The 27,968-nt window shown below is 36.3% G+C and overlaps 5 protein-coding genes across 12 annotated transcripts in view; 3 read left to right on the top strand and 2 right to left on the bottom strand.

Annotated features, from left to right (window-relative positions):
- LOC137238148 (ATP-binding cassette sub-family G member 8) overlaps positions 1-1,656 on the top strand; it is a 103,187-nt gene extending 101,531 nt beyond the window's left edge. For all 6 annotated transcript variants that reach the window (XM_067762810.1, XM_067762806.1, XM_067762809.1 and 3 more), the window contains 2 exons: positions 689-969; positions 1,044-1,656. In XM_067762810.1, the coding sequence (XP_067618911.1) occupies positions 689-969; positions 1,044-1,277 (515 nt within the window). In that variant the 3' untranslated portion in view covers positions 1,278-1,656. The remainder of the gene's footprint in view (positions 1-688; positions 970-1,043) is intronic.
- A 4,433-nt stretch (positions 1,657-6,089) lies between these two features.
- On the bottom strand, positions 6,090-7,221 carry ATPsynD (ATP synthase, subunit D). Of its 2 annotated transcripts, none has more exons than XM_067774618.1 (2): positions 7,093-7,221; positions 6,090-6,773 (listed from the first exon to the last, which is right to left on the bottom strand). In XM_067774618.1, the coding sequence occupies exon 2, from the start codon at positions 6,737-6,739 to the stop codon at positions 6,221-6,223; it is 519 nt and encodes a 172-aa protein (XP_067630719.1). In that variant the 5' UTR covers positions 6,740-6,773; positions 7,093-7,221; the 3' UTR covers positions 6,090-6,220. The 2 variants fall into 2 exon arrangements, with proteins under 2 accessions (XP_067630719.1, XP_067630709.1); XM_067774608.1 differs by having other exon boundaries at positions 7,035-7,101.
- A 3,388-nt stretch (positions 7,222-10,609) lies between these two features.
- Rab3GAP1 (RAB3 GTPase activating protein subunit 1) lies at positions 10,610-13,524 on the top strand. 2 transcript variants are annotated; one of them, XM_067762803.1, is made up of 2 exons: positions 10,610-13,240; positions 13,293-13,524. In XM_067762803.1, exons 1-2 carry the CDS (start codon positions 10,714-10,716, stop codon positions 13,337-13,339), a joined length of 2,574 nt encoding a protein of 857 aa, XP_067618904.1. In that variant the 5' UTR covers positions 10,610-10,713; the 3' UTR covers positions 13,340-13,524. The 2 variants fall into 2 exon arrangements, with proteins under 2 accessions (XP_067618904.1, XP_067618903.1); XM_067762802.1 differs by having other exon boundaries at positions 10,610-13,524.
- Positions 13,525-14,104: 580 nt separating this feature from the next.
- mRpL55 (mitochondrial ribosomal protein L55) lies at positions 14,105-14,629 on the bottom strand. Its single transcript, XM_067762804.1, has 2 exons — positions 14,356-14,629; positions 14,105-14,284 (listed from the first exon to the last, which is right to left on the bottom strand). Exons 1-2 carry the CDS (start codon positions 14,533-14,535, stop codon positions 14,138-14,140), a joined length of 327 nt encoding a protein of 108 aa, XP_067618905.1. The 5' UTR covers positions 14,536-14,629; the 3' UTR covers positions 14,105-14,137.
- A 6,965-nt stretch (positions 14,630-21,594) lies between these two features.
- Positions 21,595-27,968, top strand: part of cdi (center divider) — a 302,230-nt gene continuing 295,856 nt past the window's right edge. Inside the window, exon 1 of the mRNA XM_067762801.1 lies at positions 21,595-22,001. The gene's annotated coding sequence lies outside the window, so the exon portion shown is untranslated. The remainder of the gene's footprint in view (positions 22,002-27,968) is intronic.

Raw genomic sequence — 27,968 nt, 5'->3', positions numbered from 1 at the left:
TTCGAGCTTCAAAGTTCAATATATATGAATATTAGGGCGGTTCAAATTGTAAGGGGAAAAAACTTCAGATGCATATCTAGTTTCTGAATCTATGGGCCATACTGAGTAATATTGCCCATGAGACCATAGGTCTTAAATGAATTTCGAGTCTCCCTAATTTTGTTAGAAAATATTTTTTTTTAGAAATTTTTATTGTTATTTTTGTTAGAAAATATTTTGGGCTATTTAAAAATTGAATTTGCAATATGGAAAAGTAAAATATTCGTCGCTTTGTGCAACAAATTCGTCGATTTTCCCCAAAAAGAAGCATTAAATGCGAAAAAAGTAGGAAAGCGCCCTCTAGCGACGAATATTTTACTTTTCCATATTGCAAATTCTATTTTTAAATAGCCCAAAATATTTTCTAACAAAAATAATAAAAAAATTTCTAAAAAAAAAATATTTTCTAACAAAATTAGGGGGGCTCGAAATTCATTTCAGACCTATGGTCCCATGGGCAATATTACTCAGTATGACCCATAGATTCAGAAACTGCATGTGCCTTTTCAAAAATAAATTTGACCCACCCTAATAATGTACATATATGTATTTTGCAAACGAGAGAAACTACTTTTTGCTCTACAAAAATTTGTTTGGTATAACGTTATTGAACCTAATCACTCTCTTTTACACATACTCTTTCAAACAGGTTACATGCTATTATATCTAACGGTACTGCAAACATTAGGCCTCTTCTGCGCTCATCTAATGCCCACTAAAATTTCTGCCACTTTTTTCAATGCGCTCATTACACTGGGTCTAACAGCAGTCGGCGGCTATTCTGTACATCCACGAAATCTTTCAAAAATATGGTCTTGGTCACAACTAATATCACCCGAAAAATGGTTACTACCTGTATTGGTGCAGGATGAATATAGTGCAGAGACTTTGGCCAATTCGGCTGGGCTGCAGCTTTGTCGGAACAAACAGGTAGGTGGAAGATTTCTTATTATAATGCCAATTGGTGTGTTCAGCTCGTCAGCAAAATCCTCGTTCATTCTTAGGTTCAACATCAAGAGATTATTGTGCAACAGCCATGCCCACCACCGAATGGTACACACGTGCTAGTCGATTTTCAATTGTTGCAGCGTAATCATATACTGGATCCAACCGAATCATATGAGCAAACGACATCGCTTGCTTTGGTGCTTGCCTCAATTATATTGTTTATAGTAACATTTTTTGTATTTGTGTGCAATTGTCGTAATACCTTCCGTAAGAAGCAAAAACGAATATAAAAAAAATTATAAAACATTTTTTTAAATTTAAATAGAAAAACTTTAAAATCGCAACTTAAAAGAAAAAGTTAAAACTAAGATTATTTTATCTATATATTAATGCTGACTTCCATAGAATGTAGTTAAATTAAGCACATTTTATCATTGCATTTAATTACATAAATATTTTTTCACAAATTTTTTTTTAATTATATATAAATATATACTAATCAAACTTATTTGAAGGCCAAGAGCAATGTTTATAAAAATAAGTAGGTATTTCAAAATTATCATTTTATTTAAAAAAAATATATTTTATATGTTTGCATGTAAGCTAATAAAGTATGTGAGAACATGAGGAATAAAATAAAGAAAATATTTAAGTTTGGAAAAAACAAAATAGTGAAGCTTATTTTATGAGAAAATTATAGTCTCAAGTTTTTGACCAACATAATTTTCCACTTATTCTAGAACCTTTGAGAAATCTGTAGCTCTTACTTTGATATCCAACATTATTCTCCAAAGTTTGAGATTTTAGTTCTCATGTTCATATCCAACGTAATTTTTTAATTAATCTCCAACCTTTGAAAAATTTACATTTCTCTAGTTGATCTCCAACATCATAAAAAAAAAAAATTGGGCAATCAGCAATTTTTGCTAAACAAAACAAGTAAGGAAGGCTAAGTTCGGGTGTAACCGAACATTACATATTCAGCTGAGAGCTTTGGAAAAAAAATAAGGGGAAATCGCCATTTAGGAAAATGAACCTAGGGTAACCCTGTAATGTGTTTGTATGATATGGGTATCAAATGGAAGTTATTAAAGAGTATTTGAACCCACCACAATGGGGTGGGCCATAGTTCTATAGGTGGAAGCCTTTTCGAGAAATCGCCATAAATGTGGACCAGGGGTGACTCTATAATGTGTTTGTACGATATGGGTATCAAATTAAAGTTATTAATGAGGGTTTTAAAAGGGAGTGGCCCTTAGTTGTATACGTGAAGTCGGCCAAAATCATGGCCAGGGTGACCCAAAACATCATCTGTCGGGTACCGCTAATCTATTTATATACATATGTATGTAATACTACGAACATTATTCCTGCCATGATTCCAAAGGCTTTTGATTTCGCCCTGCAGAACTTTTTCATTTTCTCCTAAGTACTTAATATGGTAGGTGTCACACCCATTTTACAACGTTTTTTCTATATTTATATTTTGCGTCAAAAAAACAATCCAATCACCGTGTTTCATCCCTTTTTTCGTATTTGGTATAGAATTATGGTATTTTATTTTTTTTATTTTTCGAAATATTCGATATCGAAAAAGTGGGCGTGGTCATAGTCGGATTTCGCCCATTTTTAATACCAAGATAAAGTGAGTTCAGATAAGTACGTGAACAAAGTTTAGTAAAGATATATCGATTTTTGCTCAAGTTGTCGTGTTAACGGCCGAGCGGAAGGACAGATGGTCGACTGTGTATAAAAACTGGGCGCAGCTTCAACCCACTTCGCCCATTTTCACAAAAAACAGTTATCGTCTTAGAAGCTATGTCCTTACCAAATTTCACAGGGATTGGTAAATTTTTGTTCGACTTATGGCATTAAAAGCATCCTAGACAAATTAAATTAAAAAGGGCGGAGCCACGCCCATTTTGAAATTTTCTTTTATTTTTGTATTTTGTTGCACCGTATCATTACTGGAGTTGAATGTTGACGTAATGTACTTATATACTGTAAAGATATTCAATTTTTTGTTAAAATTTGACTTAAAAACAATTTTTGTTTTAAGTGGGCGTATTCGTTATCCGATTTTGCTAATTTTTATTTAGCCCTGATATAGTAATAATTGGGTAATGTTCCTGCCAAATTTCATCATGATATCGTCAACGACTGCCAAATTACAGCTTGTAAAACTTTTAAATTACCTTCTTTTAAAAGTTGACGGCGCCACGCCCATTTTCCAAAATTTTCCTAATTTTCTATACCGCGTCGTAAGATCAACCCACCAACCAAGCTTCATTGCTTTATCTGTCTTTGGTAATGAATTATCGCACTTCTTCGGTTTTTCCAAATGTTCGATATATAAAAAGTGGGCGTGGTTGAAGTCCGATTTCGTTCATTTTAAATGATCTGAGATGAGTGCCCAGGAACTTACATACCAAATTGCATTAAGATACCTCAAAATTTACTCAAGTTATCGTGCTTACGGACGAACGGACGGACGGGCATGGCTACAGGAATTTCTTTTTCGCCCATATCATTTTGATATATAGCAGCAATCGCGTCATCACTAGAAATGCCATTTTACTCACAGCAGTCCAACAATGTATGTCTCTACATATTAGGGAAACTGAATTCGTTATGGAAGGCTTTTCTCCACATTAAGTGTTCTGCGTTTTCCGATTCGATAGGACAATGTAGACGTTTATGTAGATACTCCTTGAAACCGCCGTGTCCACTCAATATCTGCGTGAGGTGGTAGAACTAACATTAAGGTCCACCGCCCTTTCCTCGATTCTTACACCTAACTATTGCTCGTCACAAAGCGTTTCTTGGCATCTTTAGATGGGGGCCGATTCCAATGTTATACAGATTGGCCATTTCACTTGATAGCAGATCTACTGGGATTTTTCGAGATAAAACAAGGATCGCGTAGTCGGGCACCGTTCGATAAGCACATGCTACTCTTATAGCAGTAATATAGTAAGCTGTTAGTATATCTTTTTGGTGGGTTGTTTTAGATCCGTACAATACTGGTGCTGCATATAATATTATCGAGCTAGTTACGTTGGATAATAGCTGACGGGTAGCTTCGTCTGAGCCACCGATGTTGGGCATTATTCGCGTTACGGCTCCACTAACTCTCGAAACTTTCTCGAGTGCGGTGCTCCTTTAAAAATTAGTTTTGAGTCACTGTTTACTCCTTAATATTTAATAAAAGCTTTGAATTTATTTGATAATCTCCTATGGTTCGGACAAGCTCATCCACAGTCCGCACTGAGCTCACCAAAACCACTTCTGTCTTATTACACGCCATCTTCAGCCCCGAAGCACCCATCGGGGAATTATTATAATTTTTTTTTTTTGTTGAAACCAGGACATCTAGGAAAACAGCATCGCCCAAGGCAGGAACACAGGGTGTTAGAGTATGTGTCCCTGACCTACTCGTGTGCTGGTGCCGTAAAGAGGCGAGGGGGTGCTCGGCATTGCTTCTGCCCATACTAAGGAGACTGGTGTGAGCTGGTAGAGTGCGAGCAGTAGCGGATATTTTTTGTGGTTTGCTGAGCAGCGGAGTTGCTTAAAAGTAGGGGGAGGCGCAGACTTTTTGTTTTTGGTATGGTTGTGGTAGCGATAAGGGCACTCCCCGAAGGCCTTGGAGAGAGTTTTCGATGTTGATGGTCCTTCGCCGGATGTAGATCCGGTACGTTCCGGTACCAAGCCCGACCATCTCAGGAACGATTTGTTATGACCACATGCGACCTTCTAGGCCATACCGCCCTCCCACCCCCTAGACCCATGAGGAGTTTTGGGTCGCCAGAGCCTCGGTTGTTAATGATACAGGATTCACTATAGATAGGTGAGGTTGACAGTTGGGTTGGAGAAGCTATATATTGCGCTGACAACCTATACAGAGGGTTGCGATACACAACCCCTTGAACCTATTTGGTATTTTAGACGCCTCTTACGACACGCAGACTTCAAGACGCCGTGACGTGGTGAACAACAAGAAGCCACAAAAGTCTTAAAGAAATGACGGGGCCCTACGAATGTTGGGATCTACCCCACAACACTCTCATGGATGCAGCCATCCTAAAACGATTCGTTTTCGGCACACGCATCAAAACTAGGGATTGGAGTATCCGGATATCCATCCGGACTATCCGTCGACACACATCCGGGTAGCATGGATATCCGGTTAATATTCGTTCGTGAAACTATACGGTTTTCCGGATTAATGAAGATCCGGTTAATAACTCTTTTTTCGGATATCCAGTGCAAGCAACAAACTGATGTACCATATTCTTTCATTTAACAGAAGCATCTTATTTGATTCTGAACTATTCTTATTCTTCTGTAAGAAAATAAGTGCCGGGATCATTATCCGATTAAAACATATGCGTGTGGGAGTTCGAGTTTCCAAAGAATGACAAAAATGTTTAATGACCTTGCCACCAATTTCTGGCGCTGAGATTGTGGTTTATTTGCTCCTAGAACACGTAGCGCCAAGCTTCGTATTCCTCCCTTGTGTCACTCTTATTATAATTTAGGATTATATCCATGGTCGTGGGATCGCTGTTTTCCTGAGACACGATTGTAAAGACTATCCGGTTAAACGCGTATCCGCATACACGAATAACCGGAATTTTTCGTTTATATAGCCGGATAGCAGGATTTTCTGCATAGCTATCCGAATCTTCGAACATACGGTTAATCCGGATAATTGAAAAATCCGGATGAAACTCCCAGCCCTAATCAAAACCATTTCTCTGGACCGGGTTGGGTTCAACACTTGCCCGAAGCAGGACAACATGAAGCAGCCACGCTGCAAGGATCTGCTTGGAGGATGACGCAACGAATTAAATTGCGTTACACTGAAATTACAGCCCTTGGTTGAGAATTCCCGAGTCGCTCCGGGACATATAACCGGCTACAGTGGGAAGCGTCGTCAAGGCACGTCGTCACGGTCGTCGTATTCCATATCGTCATAACATATGACTGTCGTTAGGACGTTAGTATTAATATTGCCATAACAAAGATTGCGTACCCTATCGCAGATTTTAATTCTCATCATTTGAAGCTCATTTTCGTAAAAAGATGGTATGCATAACCAATTTCAGGATGATTCGTTTCCTAGACTTTTGATGTAACATATTTTATTCAAGAATCTATACAATCGTTTTTTTTTTAATTTTACATTAAGTTTTTACGGTTTCTTTTATGACTACGATTGGAGCGCGACCGTTTAATGATCACCTTGTGGTCGGTCCTTGATATCACGTTGCTCTTCAGCGTCATGAGGCCAGAATGTTGGACGATTAATAGGATCCAGAGCTAGTTCTGGATGTGCATCGCGGAAGTCTTCCATTGTCATTTGTTCATATGGCAACAAACTCTTCAGATGTTCAATACTCTTCTGAAACTCAGCAATGCGTGCCTGCGAATTTTTCTTAAATGTTTCGATGTCACTCTGGGTTTCTTTTAGTTGAGCTTCTACTTGTGGAGTAACATTTTCCGTTGGATAAGGTATCTTAAGTGCCTCATACTGTTTTTGAAAAGTATCCACCATTCCGGCAACAGGAATCAATTGCTTATAATGGGACCAGTTAATCTGTGGTGGATTTTCGGGATTAGCCAAAACACTACGCAAGTAGGTGTCCGACTTAGTTTTGAATGCAGCAAAGTTAGCTTTCTGATTCGGTGGCACACGTTCCGCAAGAGCAGACCAGTTGACACGCGACTGTGCAATGCGACGTGAAGCCATTTTAATTACTGCAAATGGTTTATGAAATATATATCTGTAAAGAAAAGTAAAGAAAATTCCATTAAATTACTTCACAACCATAATATCTGTAAAACGTGGTTAAGATCTAAACCCTTAGAATATGAAGAAACCAATAAGCAAATGGTTAACAGTCCATATTATGTAATTTGTGCCTATGGAAAAAGGGCACTTCTTCACCAGTAGCAATATAAAATTTATGTTGCGAACGATTATCAAACAACAATATCATGTATTTTATAATCTTTATTTTTCAGTATAATAAGATGTTTATTACCAGTTATTTTACTATAAATCAATAAAATTCTAAAGTTTTTTGCAAATTAAGAACTCACCAACTTGACAGACCGATGGTTGACAACGAACGTCAGTTTACAGCGAATTGGTTTCTAAAGCGGCGATTAGTTAAAAGCAGACGAATAAAATGTGCAAGATTGCTGCCACTCCGCTTTGCTTAGAATTATCCTCCCCTGCAAAAATTGTTGGATTACGTGTTCCATTTTCTTCATGTTGGGTACTCTAACAATATTCCTTTGCAATGCGTTTGCGGACCACCATCAGCCGATCATTGCTCGTTTTTCAACGACAGTGATCACGACACGATGACGATCGAACAGAGTTGCCAAAAGTAAAATATTGCATGCAAATAACTAATAATAAAATTTTACCTTGAAAACTCTGATAAAATGCAACAGCGCACTGGTTTTATGTATACATATTATATTAGTTTCTTTATTCACTTATGCGTATGCGTATTATATTAGTGATATTAGTTTCTTTATTCACGCAAATGCTAAATAACATAGGAATATTCGTAGTATAAAATATAAAAGTTGTATTGCCCCTCTTCATTTACTTTCATTTTAAATTAAATTCACTTCGAAAATTTTTTCCGACACAATTCCTCTTTAGTACTTTGGCATATGATCCTCTGTTGGTGCTCCATGGAGTACTACAGTGAAAGTACTTTGGAAAGTATTCTCACGTATGTACTCTATGGAATACTCACAAACAAAGCGAGAGTGGGATCACCTACTCCTCTCCTAGGACATCGCAATGTTAATTGGAGCACATTTTTTGTATGAATACAGATTAGATTTGGAGCAGTCCTATACTCCCAAAGGAGTATTCCTTACATTATTTATAGAGTACTCGCGTTTTTTGAAGGGTGATAGGGATCAAGACTAAAGCCAAAACCTCAATACTACCAACAAAATTGATGCGTTCACAAGAAGTTTATAAGTTGAAAACGTCTCAAAACTTAATAAAGCGATCTTCATTTCATAATTTTTATGATAAAATTGCTCAATAATCAAGCTACGTACACTCCTTTCTGTATTTTATGATTATTTAAAAAGTATGAATTTAAGTACTATTTCAAAAAGGGGCCATCTTTTATTCCCCTTTCTCGTGTAGTTCCAAAATACAACCTGGAGCTCACTGGAGCTAAGGGCGTTCGATATGGCAGTTGTCCATGGTTCAACTATATACAAGTTGGCTCATCTGTAAAGCAACAAAATATGTCGGTTCAAATTGTCAAAATCTGTGTATTGGCGTTGGTGCGAATGGTATGGAATGGAAACATAAAACTTAGCAGTTTTTGTATGTGTAAGTAAAATGTTGCCAATGTGTTGGTTTCATTTTGAGTTTGCCATCTCCTTTTGACAATCCCTTCGACCATGCAATGACATAAATAAAATCAGCTGATGAGATGAGCTAACCTGTACATAATTGAACCATGCAGTTGTCAAATCTTCCTCCACCTTCTATCATTACACTATGGCGGAGTCATTAGTGCCGTTTGTCGTATCGCTGTAGTCGTATCCCTAACGTAAATCTGGAGACATTGGTGCTTTATCGTTAACCGTATCGGTAACCTTTTAACAGCTGATTCGACCAACCTTATGAGAATCAATGCAACCGATTATTGGTGCCGCTAAGGTCGTAACCGTATCGTAGCCAACCAATTGGGTTTTGGTTTACCGTCGTAACGATAAACAGCTGATTACGTTAGGGATACGGATACAGCGATAAGACATACGGCACCAATGACTCCAGTTTAACCCTGTACGATACATTGTGATCGATTAATGGTGCTTTAACGCAAAAATCGTGAAAATTTCATAACAATTAAGAAAACGCAAAAAATTACGAACATATTCCACAAAAAAGTATCTTAGTCATAACGTATCCAGAACAATGAATAAAAGGCCAATTAATGGTGACTTATAACCATAAAGCCATAACCAAATAAAACAGCTGATCGAACCTACCCTGTGGAAATCAATGTAATCGATTAATGGTGCCATACCATAACGCTAACGCCATAACCATACCATAGCAAATTGGTCTTTGGTTTCTCGCCATATCCATAACCTAAAAATATTTGAGCTGTTGAATTTACAAACTTTTTTTTGGATTGTATTCATTGTTTTGGATACGTTATGACTAAGAGACTTATTTTTTGTGGAATATGTTTGTAATTTTTTACGTTTTCTTCATTTTTATTAAATTTTCACAATTTTTTGGTTAAGGCACCATTAATCGATCACATTGGAGATGGTTATGGATATGGGTATGGTTACAACTATGGCGTTGGGGTTAAGGAAGTTTAATTTGGCCCTAAAATTTAAAAAAAGTTATTAAATTCACCAACTCAAATATTTTTAGGTTATGGATATGGCGGAAAACCAAAAACCAATTGGTTGGCTACGATACGGTTACGACCTTAGCGTTACGATATGTCATCAATAATCGATTACATTGATTCCCATAAGGTTGGTCGAATCCACAAATCACACACACAAGATTGCGCATGTAAACAAAAGATCAGCTGTTTTTTATGGGCAATTTTTACGTCATTTTCCTTTAGCTCTTGTTTTTTTCTCTGTTTCTTTCATTCGCTCAAGCAGTCAAGTGTGACGTAGATGCGCCGAACGAAGCAATTTTGAACTCGTGAATGCGCAATCTTCTGTGTGTGATTTGTGGGTCGAATCAGCTGTTATAAGGTTACCGATACGGTTACCGATAACGCACCAATGTCTGCAGCTTTTGTGTCATACTTTCATGTTGTTCACATTGTGTAATTGTTACTTTGACACTTGACAGCTCTGTTAGCGTTGAAAACAAGGCGAATTCATTACAGGTGGTGTTATCCCATCAGCTGATTGCTTCTTCTTGATAATTTTCCATACAACGCCTTGTACTGCAACATGTCAGTTAATCGAAATCAATGAAAATTTTCTTTTGACTTGACATTCTTCTGTACGGCGAATTGGTTGAATTCGCTTTGCCACCACCTAGTATGGATTCGCCATGCGTTGAAAATGTTGTACTACATTGCGTAAAAGGCGAATAATATGCGGCCACAAAATTTTGAATATAAAGATATTGCATGCGCGAACTTCGGTGGAAAGCAGCGGAGCGTAACAAAATTCTAGTAGGTCGCTTTCACCACGCCAAAAACTTTAACACAATTTTTAACATAATTTAAGCACAGAAATACACTGTTTGGAGTTTTAGAGAGTAAAAGTTAAAATTCTGAACACATTAGCTGAATAAAAAGTGTACAAATAATTGTTAAATAACAAATACAGACTGTGGTAGTTTAACAAATTCTGCTGTGGTAAGTGGTGAATGTGACCTGCTAGAATTTTGTGAAGCTTGCCTCACACGATTTTTCGTCTATGCAATGTCTCTATATTATATCGTTTCTGATGCGGCTGGGCGCATCACGAACAAAAACATTTCACGATGTCCATTTGCCATTCAACACATCTAGCTCGCCATTCCCCACAATTTCAGCGTGAAAACCCAAGATACTGATTTCATCTGGCAATATCACCAATGAATCACATCCAATCTCACGCAATACTAAAGAAAAACAAAAATATTTACAAGTTTATTTTTTCCACATTATTAAATCAGCTATCCTAAAAAAACAAGTTATTAAAAAAATGGCTGAAGAGATTGATGAAAGTGGATTTTATAGACAAGATTTTAGCGCCGCTTCCGATTGGGAAATATTCAATGCCCAACTTGAAGAAGCATTCCAAAAACTCTGTATCAATGATGATGTCTGTGCAGAGGACGATGGCACTGATGTGTTCAACTGTGTTTTTGACGTAAAAAGAGAAACACTGGTATTGCACAATGCAAAAGTATCAATTGATTATTTTTTTACCATTAAACCAGAGACTAGCAAAACAAAGCATTCAACTAGTGTCATGATCAATTCAATGTATAAGGATATGATGGCACCTAAAAACACTTTCGGTCCTCCACTAATTTTTGGATATAGCAACAAATTGCATACTATTTCGTGTGCGTTTGGATTGCAACGTTTTGTTGTCATATCTCCACATGAATCAAATAATCAATACTTTTCCAACCCCTCTGAATTTTGCTATTTATTAAGTTCAGTAACTGTCGTCGCTGCAGAATATTATCCAACAGTGCCAATTTTTATACAAATATATGATGCAAAATATAACCTATTCCTTGGAGTAGGTATGCATGCTACGCTTCGAACTAATTTCGATTTGGTTGCCCTTAAGCAATCCCCCACTGAATGTCGATATTTATCTGGATTGCTTGCAATATTCAAAGAGAAGCTACCTGTGAATTGTACCCAGGCAATCACAGTTTCCGTGCGGCATACATACACACTACAAACACTACAGGTTCAATTAGCAATGAATGTGCCGTTTCTCAAGCCATTACTGAAAAATGGTCAAGTTAAATTTGAAAAGGAATATTTAAAAACCACAAAATTTATTGCATTACCTTGTGGATATTTTCCTGATGCTGCTACAGAATTATTTGTTGTTTGCAATTGGATAGACACATCAGAGAACGTCATAGATTCACCACTACACACAGAGTTTGTGCCTAATAAATCGTCGAATTGCAGCATGTGCCAAAAAGTTCACGCGGTTTCTTACTTATCCACTTGTTTAAAAGATTTTTCAAAATTGTATCAGTGTAAAGATCGTTTAGGGTCATTCGTTGGCAGCAGTTTAAATGAAAATGCTGAAGATGGTCATATTGCAAATGCCTTGCAGCATATAACAGATTATCACTATCGTCCCAAAAATGATTCTGATATTTTAAATACACGCAGGAAAATATCAGGACCACTCAATGAAGCTGAATTAAGGGAATTTTTAGCATATTTGTTTCCAGATTTGTATCCTGACATTAAACAACACACAAGCGAAGGACAGCAGTCATCCGAACAATTTGACCCTCATCGAATAAAATCATCACCATTTGACTCTTTGTCCAGTCGTTTATGTTGTCTTCTAGCAACATGCAATGCCCACTTTGGAGGTAAAAATGGAGTGGCACAAATCTGGGTATCATTCATAAGAGAACTTCGATTTATATGGAGTGTAAGACTTTCTATCCCGGGAGTTGCTACTGGATTTCCCGACACACGCACTTGTTTGTTAAATCAAAAATTACAAATGCTGAATTATTGCATTGAACGTTCAAAGTATCGTAAATATGGCAATCAATCGTATGATACTGAGTCGACTGATAATTTTGATGATGTTTTCACTCAAACATTAGACGACGATGAAGATGAGTTCTATGACTGTGCAGAGTACGCACCTGAGGGACGTGATAAACGTATGGGTGATCTTATATTATTAGATTGGAATGAACCGCTTTTTATTCCTAAAACTCAAGATCCTGTTCCGAAAACAGAAGACGAATTGCTAGCAGATGCAGAGGCAATGATAAAATTGGGTTCGGGATCAGAACACAATATGCAACTGATGTGCTCTCCCTTACTCTCAGATATGGAGGCTTTTAAAGCAGCTAATCCAAAAGCCAAGTTGGAAGATTTTATACGTTGGTACAGTCCCAAAGATTGGGAAGAAGACGCAGAGCACCCACATTCAGGAAAACTGAGTGCTCGCATGCAAGTGCCTGGTAATACCTGGCAGACCGTTTGGCAAGAAGCACAACCAGTTCCTGCTAGCAAACAGAAACGTTTATTCGACGAAACCACAGAAGCTATTAAAATTTTAACGTATTTGGAAACCCGTACCATTGGTGAAATCTATGAGCTCTGCTTAATATCTGTGCTGCACGCGGCGGTACTCAAGTTTAAAGATATTTTGGAAACTTATGACGTGTTAGATGTATTTGAAAGCCAAATAGAAGCTTTGCTTGCTGATGTATGTTATTTATCGCGTGATGTTCAAATAATTGGACAGCATGATATAAGTTTCAAAGAGAAAACTCCGAGTCCTGAGCATATAATTGCAAAGCTTGAATTATTGGAGACACAGTTGTATCAATTTAAATGCTTCGAGCTGTTGATCAGTTCTAAAAATAGTAATTCTTTAGTTAAAATAAAACAAAAATTTAGTGAAATGATAAAAAATAATAACTGCTGCAGCATTAGAAGCTCTGCGAAAAGAGGAAATGAAAAAGATACTGAGTGCAATGAAAACGAATTAATTAGTCTAAGTATAGATAACGAATTACAGAACAATTTGATAATTAAAGAATATGTTTTAAGATTGCGAGACGAAATCGAAGTTGGCCCACAATTTTTACGAGCAATAGTAAAGGATAAAGAAGTGCGTCTATGTGGAGCTTTTACTGAAAACACAACACTTCTCTGAGACAAACTTTGGCCTGCAACTATATAACCAAAATGGTGATACATCATGTTTAGCTAAATCTTGTTTATATGTACCTTCGTTAAGTAATACTATGCAAAATAAAATGTAACTTAATAAAAACGACAAGATATTTTGGTTTAATAGTAATTAACTAGACTTAGTATTAAATGTAAGTAAAGTGTATATAAATTGATTACCCTATTGTTTAAATGACATAATGAATTAAATATTAAGAAAAAAAAATACGAATCCTTTGCCTAATATCAGTGGGTAATAGTGTACTAGCTTACAGGCACAAAAATATGGTCATCATAGCAAATTGGCGCTTAGCGACCTAAGAGGTTTTGGCTGTTTTGTAACCAGTCACGGATCTTTCCCTTGTAATAACTAACGTTAACAACAAGGGAGGTCAAGTCTTCATAAACCTGCCGCTCACAAGGTTCCGAGCGTCTTTTGTTAGTCGAGAAAGTTTACTTTTGATTGCTTCAATCATGACATCTCATCCAAATCGATTTACTTAGCTTTAAACTATAATAAAAAAGTATGCGTATACCAATTTAGCAGACGAGCTTCCGTCAACCCGAAGTTCCCTTCTGAACTTTTTGGTGGGCGCGTCTTTGTTGAATTTGACACCCTCATCATAGCAGTTCTATGTAAACGTAAAATCTCAAAAAAGGCGATTGGTCTTATGCGAAAAACACTACAGTTACATGGAATTTAGAGTTTCTGTATTGCAAATTTATTTTTTCTTAATATATTTCATGTATTTCTTTGCATTGTATGTATCCTCTACTTCCTCCATTACCTTAACCTTTTTGCGTGGTTTACGCGCTTCTAAGCGTGCTTTCCTTTCCGCTTCGCTCAACGTGCTTAGATCTAATGGCAACTACAAGATAGATAACAGATTCGGTTATAAAATTTTTATTAACTTTTTAAAAATTATTGTTTTTGTCCAACCTTGATTATTTGTCTTGGTTCATGATAGCGTATCTTGATGGTTGAGCCATCAGGTTGCACTACTACTGTTGGATACATGCGACAATAAACTGAACGATGAATACGAGTTATTGCTGCTGTTGCGGACGAAATACGCCGAACCTGACTTTGGCCTTGCCTAATTATTTCTTTAAGAAGCATTATCACCAGTAACTTTACCCAATTCTTAAATTTTTATTACAGAATAACAAATACATTCAAAATGTCAACAAGAAAAATCAGGAACCAGCTGATTTTTTTACCAATGACATAACGAGTAAGAAATAGTGGTGCCGGCTTTTAAAAAAATATATTTTCTGTTACTTTTTATCTTTCTAAGGCCCGGTTGATCAGTTGTTGGATAAGCTAAGCTTAAACTAAGCTTACTTCAAATTTAGTCAAATTTAAACTCCAGTTAAACTACTGAGTAGTTTTTCGGTCACAGTTTAGGGCCGCCTTTGGGGTATGCTGTATTGTAGGTAACCTTGGTTTTTATATTATCTAGATAATTTGTAGATACGGCAACGGCTAGATTTTGTTTACCCAACAAACGTGGAAAACAAAAATTCTCTGGAAAAATATATATCTAGTTCCGGAAGTGATATCCAACATCATTATTTAATTATTCTTAAACCAGATAGTTCTCGAGTTGATAATAATACATCGTCTTTAACAACAACGGCTCCCGCTGCACCTATCACTCCTTGTTGTTGTTGTTGTTGTAGCGATTAGGTTACTCCCCGAAGGCTTTGGGGAGTGTTATCGATGTGATGGTCCTTTGTCGGATACAGATCCGATACGCTCCAGTAACACAGCACCATTAAGGTGCTGGCCCGACCATCTCGGGAACGATTTATATGACCACATTGAACCTTCAGGCCATCCCTCCCTCCCCACCCCCAAGTTCCATGAGGAGCTTGGGGTCGCCAGAGCCTCGTCTGTTAGTGAAACGGGATTCGCTGCTCGAAGGTGAGGTTGACAATTGGGTTGGAGAAGCTATATATTGCGCTACACAACCCCTTGAATCCCCCTATCACTCCTTCATTTGCGTCTGTCGCTTCGTCACCATCCGCTACCACCAGCGAGTGTGCTCGTGGTAAATCTGCCACTGCTAATACCAATGCCAATGCTTTTGAAAATAATTCTACTGCCGCTAACACCAATAATGCACATAAAGTTGTTGTTGGTACAAGCACAAGTTGTGAGCTTGATGTCGCTGCTCGTCTGGAATGGTTTCATGTAGGATCCTTAAAACCGTCCGTAGAAACTACTGACATCACTACGTATATAGCAACACCTACTTGCATCAAAGAAAATTCTATATCATGCTATATATTAATAAAAAATATGTAGCGATAGAGACAGTAAGTAAAGTAAACTTCAAAATTGGAGTTCCCTCCTCAGATAGAGTAAAAATTATGGACTCGGGCTGTGGCCATCAAATGTCAAAATCCGACAGTTTGAGTTTTTTCAAAAGTTTGTCTCGACAGTGAGTGATGCGCCTATCACAAATCCAAAGCTTACAATATATTATCACAATAGTGGTGGTCTGCATAAAAAAACAAATGAGCTATTTCAATTGGCAGCGATGATGTCATCATACTCGTGGAAACTTGGCTAACTGCAGATTTTTTATCATCAGAGCTTTTTGATCGTTTTTATAATGTCTATCGAAAAGACAGAATACTGCAACCAGGAGTAACAAAAGGGGGCGGTATTTTGGTGGCTGTAGCATCTTATCTGGCAAGTCGTGAAGTGCAACTACACGTTAATGATGCCAATATTGAGCAAATTTGTATTTCTGTAAATATAGGAGAAACGTTCCTTGATAGTATAAATGAAATTTTCTTTATTGCTAGTTACATCCCACCAAATAACAATTATGGAATGTACAAGTTACATATCGATAATATCAGCTTTATTATTCTATTACCTCACCAAACGCCCTGTATGTTGGGTGACTTTAATATGGCTTCTATTCAATGGGTGAGAGATCCTGATGACGGCTTTTTAACCCCCTTTACATCTAAAAAGGATGTCGAGGACTTACTTTGTGATACATTGTACTCCTTTAACCTACCTCAAATTAACGACATTGGAAATGATTTAAACAGAGTGTTAGATCTAATTTTTATAAACAATGATATATCCTGTGATATTTATAAGTGTGATATGCCACTCACCTTGAATCGGTTCATCACAAAGAAATATCTATCCAGTTCTCATTCTATAAATATGATAATTGCTCCACTGAACCCGAGGACTACTTCAATTTTTATGTGGCAAATTTTACGGCTCTGAATGCATTTTTCGACTCCATTGATTGGAATTTAATCTTTGAGCAATTAGACTTATCAAATATGTATATGAAGTTCAAGAGCGTAGTAGAAGAAATCCTTAACTTATACGTCCCAGCCCACAGAAAAAAGAGATCTTTCAATCTCCCATCATACAAAAAAGAACTTTTGAGGTTAAAAAACCAACGAAACAAAGCGCATAAAAAATTTAAGGAAACTGGCTCTGCTGACGACGAAACATTATTTGCTGAGTGCAGGAAGAAATTTGAATACCTATCCAAGTTCCTTCATGATAAATATATTAATTCGCTTGAGACTAACATAAAAGCCAACCCGAAGTCTTTTTGGGTTTTTGTTAACTCAAAACGAAAATATAACGGTATGCCGAAATCAATGGAGTTTGGAGGCAAAGCTGCTTCCTCAACTCAGGAAGCATGAGAGCTCTTTGCGGACTTCTTCGGGTAGGTATTTAACAAGCTCCGGACAGTTAGTACGTCACGAGATATATCTGCCGTAGTGAAGTCTGGTAATATTGGTCAGTTCAGGGTTACAGAGGAAGAAGTCCTGGAGTCCCTTATGAACCTTGATGTATCTAAGGGAGCTGGATACGATCTTCTGCCACCCTAGTTCTTAAAGAATTTTGCGGTTTCACATTATTCGCCTCTTACTAAAATCTTTAACAAGTCCCTTGAATGTGGTAATTTCCTTGGCGAATAGAAAGTGGCATTCGTATAGCCAATTTATAAGTTGGCCCTCGAAACAAAGTAGACAACTATCGACCCATTGCTAAGCTATCCATTATCCCAAAGCTACTGGACCAAATTGTAAATGACCAGCTATTTGAAGTTTTTAAAAACTATATTATCCCTCAACAGCATGGTTTTTAACCAGGGAGATCCATCAGCACAAGTCTCACAATATTTGTTAATTTTGTGGTTAATGCGATTGAGGACGGCGAACAAGTGGACACTCTGTACACTGATTTCGTAAAAGCTTTCGACAGTCTCAATCATAATATTTTACTTAATAAACTCGAGAAACTCGGAATCCACTCCAACGCTCTAAGTTGGCTTGAGTCGTATCTCCAAAACAGGAAATTAATAGTAAAGATTAGCAGCATACTCTCCAAGCCTATAATCGTTACATCAGAAGTACCACAAGGTAGTCATATGGGCCCTTTACTTTTTTCTTTATTTATAAATGACATCGGCCAATGTTTTAAATTTTGTAGTTGCTTGATGTACGCCGATGATCTAAAACTTTATTACAGAGTTAAACACATTAGCGATTGCATAGAGCTACAGCAAGACATCTTGGAATTGATAAAATGGTGTAATAGTAACGGTCTTTTCTTGAACTTCTCCAAGTGTAATAATATATAATAAAAATAATATAATCACATTCACTCGGAGAAACGCATGCATAATGAACAGCTATCATGCCGATTTTAACTCATGTAAAGAACATTTTAAGGTTGATACTATTGATTACTTTCTTTTCAATTAATATATTCCAGTATTCCTATTAATATATAAATGTTTGTACATGTGTATTTATTTAAGCCGCGAATTTTTTACAAAAATTTTTGTTACAATGTCATTGTAATTATACATTGTTACCATATATATTTCTATTTCGATAATTTTTATCTAAGTTGTTACATATCTGTGAAGACTATGTCCGGTAGATAATAATAATGAACAATTTCGAGAGATTTTGAGAAATGTACAGTTCTCAAATGAATATTCAACGCATTTCTCCAGTTGATATCTTACATTATATATCGAGTTGAGGTGGAGTTGAAGAAAATCTCCAAGGAGTTACTACCAAAACCAATAGCTGTTTATTGTGAGAAATAAACACCTGGCTGATAGCAGTAATGAGGCGTAATTAATTAAGAATAAATTATATAGGCAGCAGCCGTGGTGTGATGGTAGCGTGCTCCGCCTACTACACCGAAGATCGTACATCAATATCAAAACAATCTTACATTTGAGTCCTGTTAGAGAACCACATGTTGTTAATTACATTGTTTCAACTTAAGTAATAGCGTGTTAGTAGTTATCAACATGAGCTCTAATGGTACTCAAGCCCAAATGTTTGTTGGGTATATTCGACGCCATTTCGTACCAACGCAAATAACTGATAGGTTTTCTAGAGTTTAAACCTGGCAGATCGGCCGCTTAAGCTTAGCTTAAAGTTCAGTTAAAGTAGACAGGAAAATTGCAGAATAAGTTTAAGCGTAGTTTAACTGACAAACTGAGTTGAACTTGTACTGAAAAACCGGGCCTAAGATTACATTAGCCGTGTATATTTTTACATGTTTGTACAGCTACATTTGCGGGCAAAAAAACGCTTATTGGATGATGTTTAGGGGACGCATCTATTGACAATTTTTGAAGACTCGCGGCAGTGGTTAAATAACTCACAAAAAAACGGATTGCGCTTAATAGCGGAGACACGAACCTTTGTTGGTCATTGGCATAACCTATAGCTGAATCGGTTGCGATGAATCGTGGACACACTAACTTTTCGGTCATAGAAGTGGAAAATAGCACTGAGATTAAATGGAAATACTCATTTCAGTTGCAACTGAGTATAATGCATGCTGAAGTTTAGCAGTATTAATTTCCTGCGCAACAATTTCATGAGTGTACTTGAGTATTTTTGACCCACTCTACGGTTGGAACATTATGTCAAATTTCCGAGTAGATATTATTTCGCTAAAATCGCTCAACGTTTTATCCAGCTATTTAGCAGTTCTTTAAAATTTTTAATTAATGTTTTATACACAACTTTTTTTCTTACTATTATAGTGAAGTGTGTGAGATAATTTATGAAGTACTTTTGTTCAAAAATTAAGGAAAATTATTTCTTTTGGTAAAAACTGAGTAATCTTCTGAACACAGCATTAAATAAATAAATAAATGTAAGGCGCGATAACCTCCGAAGAGATTTTAGTCCGAGCTTCTCTTCCAATTTGCGTCGTGCTCCTTTTTAATTTTTCCTAAAAATTGGCGGGACGGGCCTACTTGTTTTATGCCGCCTCCGAACGGCAGCTGCGAGGCAGATGAGGTTCACTGAGAGCTTTTCATGGCAGAAATACACTCGGCGTGCTTGCCAAACCCCGCTTAGATAAATTTTCTTCTAATTGAAAAACTTGTTTCTAAAATTTTGATGTTGCTTTGCCGGGATGTGAACCCAGGGCATTTGGTGTGGTAGGCGGAGCATGCTACCATCACACCACGATGGCCGCCAACACAGAATTAAATACTGTTAATCCACTGAAGGTTTGAAAATTTATGTCAAATTATTGAGCAGAAAGTCCTTTTGACTGGAATGGGAAGGCATTTCATAGCCACTACTAGTACAGCTGCATCCTTCGGAAAATGGAAAATCTCCATTTGTTTTCACTGATTTTCTTGTTTTTGTTGTTACATCCAACACAGTATTAATATTGTTATTTAATTAAAACAAATAACACCAAATATATGTATATTAAAGCGCGGATAAATAAAAATTGTCAATGCCTACGTCATCAAAACAGCTGATCTAATGTTTACATGAATTTTGTTTTGTGATTTGTGGGGATTATTAAAGGCCTGCTAAGGTAAACAAGTTTTAATTGTCCTTATTTTTAATTTTTCATGTACGGACACATGAGGGGGAATGAAAAACCAGCTAAGCCTTAGGGGCCCATTACTGATCCTTAGCATAGACTTGACTTGACTTGGCTTAAACTTGGCAACTTAGCCACGATTATACTACACTTAGAGCATACAGTCTGGCATCATAATCAATAAATGTCAATTTGTATGACAAAATGTCAAAATGAAATGGAAACAAACAAATATGGCATCTCAAAATGTAAACGTCACTTAGAACTTACATAGAAAATCAAAATTCAACAGACTTCTAAGTCAAGTTAAGTGTTGCTAAGTTTTGAGTAATCAGTAACATGCAATGTTCATTTAACAGAACTGTAAGTGACAGCTCTCAAGTCAAGTCAGGTCTATGCTAAGTATCAGTAATGGGCCCTTTAAGCTGCCGAATGATTTACCAAAAATGGATCGCACGAAACCTCGAAATCGCAGTCTCAGACCGACAGTTGCTGCGTTGATGGTACACAACGTCCTTTCAGCGTGATTCGGGACAGGATTAGAAACACGTTCTTTCCAACCTTCTAATAAACATTGCTCATCACTTTGAGATACCACTCATAATAAAATAAAATAAGGCCAAACAAAAGCTAGAACAGGGAGATTGGAAACGCGTCCTTTCCAGCCTCCCTTAAATGAGTGCTCCTAGACTCGTCCCTTTATAATCCTAGTAAATATGCTGATCGGAATCACATGGCATTCCGACAGCATATTCAATAGAACCAAGTGATTTTAATAATGAATTTTATTTGGTATTTAAGTTTGAGGCCTAAACAGCCGTAATAATAAATAAATATGAATAACCTATTTGACGATCCGCATACAAACACATGCAGTCAACTGCAGCTTTATGCGCTAACAGATGAGTTGACTGCATGTGTTTGTATGAGGATCGTCAAATAGGTTATTTTTATTGTTCGGGCCTTAACTGAAACACAGCTAATTTGCTTTTTTTGCAGCTTGGCATCACCTTTCTGACAACAAATTTCCGGGTGATACCACCTATTTAGTATAATATTTTAAAAAACTTTTCATAGACGAATTAAAATATCAAAACAATAAAAAAAACTTCTTTTTTATTTTAAATATTTTTCAACGCTTTATCAAAGAAAATACGTGCGAAATTGACGCTTTTCATGTGAAGGCCCTTCCAATGAAATAAGGTGGCGCCACTGTTTGGTGATCACTTACTCGCGTTGCCAACTAAAAGAAGTTAATAATCCAATTGGCAAGCATTCCGATTCCGCTGCTTGGAATTTTATGATTTTCTGCTTTCAGTCCGTTTTTTTCGCTCGTTCGTCAAGTTGCATTAAAAATTTTGCGGCCGTAATTGGCATCAAATCGTGCACAGAAATTAATTTCCTGATTTTATTTAACAAAGCTATTAAACAAGAACATACTAAAAAAAAGTGAACATAAGAAAACACATTTGCAGTGAAATGCATGTAATTCAAATGTAATTTAGAGAATAATGTGCAAAGGTATACAGAAAATTAAGCTATGCGAAGAGCGGAAATAGATGCATACAAAAAAATGCAAAACCCCAACGCAAACAATATCAAAGTGCTGTGTGAATAAAAATCATATACGAAATAACAATAAAAACTTGTGGAAATCTACAATTTTATATAAAGCAGCACAAAATTGGAGCATTTGGATACAGAAAAAACAAGTAATTATTTAATTTTAAGAATATGAAAGGTGATATGAATAATATTCACGAAAATATTTGGGTGCTTTCTCACTCCTTGTTTTCACAATTCCCGTTCCGTTTTTTGTTGCTAGATTTCGGACGACGCCGTTGTTTATTAAAAAAAAAAAAACGTCGCAGACAGCGGTGCAGCTACAGCTTCTTTGTTTCCATCAAGTAGCTTCTTTTTCCTGGTGTTTTCTTTTGTATTTTCTTATCGAATATGTGTGTATTCGATCCTTGGTGGTACAGAGAATTTTCATAGACATGGTAAAGTTGTGTGGCGACTATTCTTAGTTTCTTTCCCGTTGTGGCTGATATTTGGTGTACTTGCGAATATGTTGGCTGGTTGGATTTGTTCCTGTATCTATCTTTAATTGACAAAGTAGGTACTCCATCTCTATTATATGAAATTTTCAGTTTTCAAAAAATTCTCGACCTAACTGCAACTAATAACATTTCGCAAGATATTATACTTTTGGCCGAGCACAAACTGGCCGGGCCACCCAGCTGCTGCGTTTTTTATACTCACTTTGTGCTTAATCTGTCATTCCACATATTTTTATCTTCTTACCTTTTTACTACTTTGTGTATTTGTTTTACTCAATGAAGATGGGGGCATTGGATGTGAGTGGGCCAATGCTTTGACTTGTATTGGTCACCGCCGGTGCATCTGTCTGTTGTAATTTAATTTGCTCTGTTCTTGGTACCGTTTTAAAAACTTATGTTAACAAACATAAATAAATAGAATGAATGTTGGTAGAACTACCTTAATGTATAAGCCTGAATGATAGCGATAAAAGCACTCCCTGAAGGTTTTGGGTAGTGTTATCCATGTTGATGGTCCTTTGTCGGATATAGATCGAGTACGTTCTGGTAACAAGCACCATTAAGGTACAGCCGACCATCTCCATAATGATTTAATATGACCACATTCAACCTACTATGCCATTCCTTCCCCACCCAATACTTCCATGAGGAGCTTGTGGCCGACAGAGCCTCATAACACCGGCAACCCTTTGAAAGGGTAGCGCTTTTCACCACCTGGAATCATTTGGTTATTTTAGTTGCCTCTTTCGACAGGCATACATGCCGCTAGTATATTCTAAAACCCCTGGGTCTGTTTTGCTTTTATAAATTTATACTCGATAAAAAAAAACTACCAACTACCGTCTAAGGAATTAAGAAACCAGTTGTCTTTTTAATGTTTATTTGAAACAGGAGGGTAGTACTATATTCAGCACTAACTTCGAAAGACATTCTTGAGCAGCATGATCAGTTTATCGCAAGCGCAACCTCTGGAAGTTTGGATAGGAACGTTCAGAATCCTGTCAAAATATATGTGAAAATCATGAAAGTTGTATCGTTAAGACATAGAACAGAAGAAGGAGTGCACCTTTCCCACCATAGGATTTGAAAAGCTTATAACTTTGAAAAGAACGTAAAGACCCGGTTTTTTCAAACCGAGCTTAAACTGCAGTTAAGCAACTAGAATTTAAGCGCACCAATTTTGATGCTTGGGGTAAATTTTTCGTGCGGCTTGAAGCTATTGTTAAAGCTAATTTCATTCTAATCCCAAAACGCGTCGTTTCCAACCTTCTTAAGAAGAGTGGCATACATTTTGTTATTGAAAAAGTTCCTTGATCTCAATTTCAATAATATCATCATCTTATAGCTTCAATGATTAAGTTCTGCGCACATGTAAATATTTTTGTGCTCATTTAATTGCCCTTGCCCTATTCTAGCTTTCCAACAATTTTTATATGTACATTGTTTTTTAAATACATATGTATGCATCCTAGTATCGTCTATGCATTCTGTTGCGTATCAGTAATCTTATTCTGAAATTTTTAATTCGGGTTTTCTACTCATGTTCATTCACTTGAAGTGCAAGCTACTTAATTTTAGCTCCAACAACAAAACTCCATGTACTAGTGATAATAAAAGGCACAAATTTAAATAAGTTTATATGTATATACATTTATAGGCAGATTTACTTCTGGCATTATCAATCGGCTTCTTCGTTTATCACTGTTTGTCTCTACACAAGTCCGTAGACATTTGCATATGCTGACAGTGAAATATACCTACTGACGAACATATGGATGTGTCCACAATATTCGTGTTCAGCTGCGTTTACAATTTCCCAGTGATGCGGAGAGTCTCTCAATTATATATAACCCCCACATCAATTTTGACCACTCTTGCACATTATAAATAATGCATTAATTTCTCACAGGGCTATATTTAAGCCTAACCTTACCTGGACTATCAGCATATATACGATTGCCTTCTAGGGTGTTTCATAAGAATCATTACCGAAACCTTATTTGACATAGTCAATATTGTGTCTTTTGTTGGTACACACCTACAAGAAACGTGTGATTAATTTCATCACATTTCTCATAATACCCTTAACATTGTTATAGATGCTCTCTAGTTAACTAGATGTTTCCCTCGATTTATAAATTAATGAAGGTTTAATGTGGCCATATAAATCGTTCCCGAGATGGTCAGGCCAGCACTTTATTTTTTATTTATTTATTTATTTATTATTACGGTCTTTAAGACCTAGTTTAGGTTAAAATAAGAGATAAAACATAAATACTCATGTCACATTTAGTGACGTACAATATAAAAACAATTTTTCTTTGAACTTACTAATATTTTCACAGTCTTTCAAATCAGAAGGTAACTCATTATACATTTTATACCCTAAATATTCAAGAGACCTTTTGGCGAACTCAGTTCTTATTCTAGGCAGTCTTATATTATTGCAATTTCTTGTTCCATAATTGTGGATTTCATGATTATAATGTATTTTACTACTCAGGTAATTCGGTAACATTCCTAACCTAAGTTGGTGTATAAATTTCAATGTGAAATAACTAACTGACTGTTTAATACTAAGCCAGTTTAATCTATTGAGCATTACAATTTTTGGCGTTCTTGGAGGACATTTTAAAATAAATCGCATTGCCTTGTTTTGCTGTATTTGAAGTTTCTTAATATATATATCATTACTTAATAGCAGAATAGTAGGACAATAAATAAAGTGTGGTTCAATAATTGAACGATATACCAATATTTTATGACTTTGACTGATATGTTTACATGTTCTATACATGAAGCCTATTTTCTGTGCAATTTTCCTTTCCAGATAAGTTACATGCTCTCCAAAATTTAGATTATCATCAATCAAAACTCCTAAATACTTAATTTTTTCTATTCTTCGGATTTCCATGTTTTTTACCTTCAGCGTAATATTATTTAAACTATTGTTACTTATGATATTAGTGTTTTTACAAAATATCATGAACTTAGTTTTTTCGACATTTAATTTCAGTTTTCTAAGGCATAACCATTTGTATAGCGAGTCCAGGTCTTCTTGTACTTTCAGCATGGCACATTCTGCATATTTTTCACTTATGATAAGCAATGCATCATCCGCAAATAGACGTATTTTACAATATTTTAAGCATCTTTTGATATCATTGATATACAATGTAAACAATATTGGCGCCAAGACCGAGCCTTGTGGTAAACCAATGTTAACATCCACCACTGATGAAACCTCCTTTCCAATTATCGTTCTCTGTTTTCTGTCACCCAAATAACTCCGGAACCATTCCAAAGCCTTTCCTCTTATACCAATTTTAAACATAACGTCCAATAGCTCAGATCTATCGACAGTTTCAAAAGCCCGTTTTAAATCCAAGAAGACAGACACCGTAAATTTTTTGTCCGCCATGTCTTCTTTCCAATCTGCAATTACCATATTTAACGCTGTTTCACATGAATGGCTCTTCCTGAATCCCGATTGTTCTGGGATAATCACATTGTGCTTCTCTAAGTATGCCACAAGTTGATCCTTCACCACTGTCTCCATAATTTTTTCATCTGTAGGTAACGTGTTAATTGGACGTAGTTCCTCGGGTTTCATTGTATTTTTTACTTTTTCAACAGGTATTATTGTTGAAATTTTCCAGTAACTAGGTACAATACCGCTGTTTAAGGATTCGTTAATTATGTCTTTGTAGAAATTAGCAGTATATGTCATGGCATCTTTAACGACACCCTCCGATAAAAGCTTGTCGCCGCCATATTTGTTTTTAAGTGATTTTGTGATAATAATAATATCGTCCACTACAATGTCAGTAAATTTAAATGTTTCAAATGGATTACTATGATTTGCGCTTATTTCATCCCCATTTACAATTTCTTCGATGCTATCATTAATTTCAACAATACTTTGTATAAAAAAGTTATTTAGGGCATTAGCTATATCATATTCATTTTCCAGGCATTCACCGTTAATTACAATTTTAGTGATATGTTTTTTAACATCATTAAGCTCGACGAGGTCTTTTAGACACTTCCACATACGTTTCATATCGCCATTGTTATGATTTACTCTATCTTCCATGTATTTTTTTTTTTTATAAATTATGGTTCTTTTATATATTTTCTTAATGACGTTATATTCGTCCCAAAATCCAGTATTTCGAGCGGTTTTATAAGATTCTATTTTTCTTTTATGCAGGTTTGTTAATTCTCGGTCGTACCACTTATTTCTTATCTGTATTTGGGTCCTCTTTATATAAGTCAGTGCTTGCATAGCCACAGTTAAAACTTCGTTTAGGGCTTTAGTTTTAGTTTCTACTCCGGAAATTGACATAAAGCTGAAATCGCATGTTCGTAGCAAAGTTAAAAGATTTTCAGCGGTAAGAAGCACCGGTGCTGTCTTACCGGAGTGTACCGAATCTGTATCCGGGAAAGGACCATCACATCGATAACACTCCCCAAAGGTTTCGGGGAGTAACCTTATCGCTACAACAACAACAACAACATTTATAAATCAATTGATAATCACGGTCATTGTAAGGATACAACTGCATCCCACACAAACTTAAGGTCCCGATGTAATAAGCGATTGAATGAAATGAAATATAATGCAAACTTTATGCTGGGAAAAGGAAAAAACAAATGCGGCGCCACGTTGCTTTATACGTAAAATGTATTGAACGATGAATTGGCGCGCGGGCAATTGCTTATATTTAGTCGCGTAAAAAATACCTTATTCTATTTTAAACAGTCGGCAACTTTTCTCTTTCCTTGCATTATGTCTTATCTACTATTTTAATTATACCCGGTAGCGATCGCCATATGATTATGGACTAAGCGGCAGTTTGATAAAAACATAATTAATATCGAAATACACAAAATTATAAATAAAAGCATTTATCACTGTTTTTATGTAAAAAACCATACGAAACCGGGATCTAAAGTTGCGGTCCACCCACAGCAGGAACTTTGAAAACCTTTTCGCCGCTATCAAGATTGAGTAGTTCTTAGATCGGTTCATTGATAGGATCACTTTTACTCACTTATTGATCATAAAATTTGGCTGTTGTAATTACGCTTTGCTTTAACCTCGCTGCGCTAGCTTTTACTGTTACTGTAATAGAACTTTAACAGGATTAGTGCACGTCCGCACATTGACTTGCTCTCAATATCTTCCAATGAAAGGCTTACGAAACACGAATGTTAGGTGAGTTTCTGTTGAAGGTAAAATCATTAACAGTGTTGCCGATAATCTCTTGCCTTCCCAATTTCGTAATAGAGTAAATCCATCCAAACTATAATGAGTCTTCTGCTTCTCTGTTTTCGTAAACCAAATATCGGCATATAGTTTACCACTTCGGCGTTTAACTATTTTTTGGCAGTTGAAAGGCATTATTTTACCCTCATAGGAATATATGGCCTTGCAGTTAAAAGGCATTATTTTAGCCTCATAGGAATATGTGTGCCGGCAGGGTCCAGTTTTGCTTGAAGTTGTGCAAATCGTTTTTGTTTATTGCAGGCGTATAGGATACTATGTGCCGTCGCTCAATTTCCCTGCAATTTAAGACCTGCAGAGCAATTATATACATTCATCTATTTCTTTCC

The sequence above is a fragment of the Eurosta solidaginis genome, chromosome 1, assembly GCF_040869045.1.
Source record: "Eurosta solidaginis isolate ZX-2024a chromosome 1, ASM4086904v1, whole genome shotgun sequence".
Lineage (NCBI taxonomy): Eukaryota > Metazoa > Arthropoda > Insecta > Diptera > Tephritidae > Eurosta > Eurosta solidaginis.
This window is presented reverse-complemented; position numbering and strand designations above follow the sequence as displayed.

Bases quoted from the DNA above. Each gene is read 5' to 3' on its own strand.
- ATPsynD (XM_067774618.1), bottom strand. From the start codon at position 6,739: ATGGCTTCACGTCGCATTGCACAGTCGCGTGTCAACTGGTCTGCTCTT.
- Rab3GAP1 (XM_067762802.1), top strand. From the start codon at position 10,714: ATGGCTGAAGAGATTGATGAAAGTGGATTTTATAGACAAGATTTTAGC.
- mRpL55 (XM_067762804.1), bottom strand. From the start codon at position 14,535: ATGCTTCTTAAAGAAATAATTAGGCAAGGCCAAAGTCAGGTTCGGCGT. The intron at 14,285-14,355 runs GTTGGACAAAAA...TCTATCTTGTAG, and splicing joins AACCAAGACAAATAATCAAG to TTGCCATTAGATCTAAGCAC.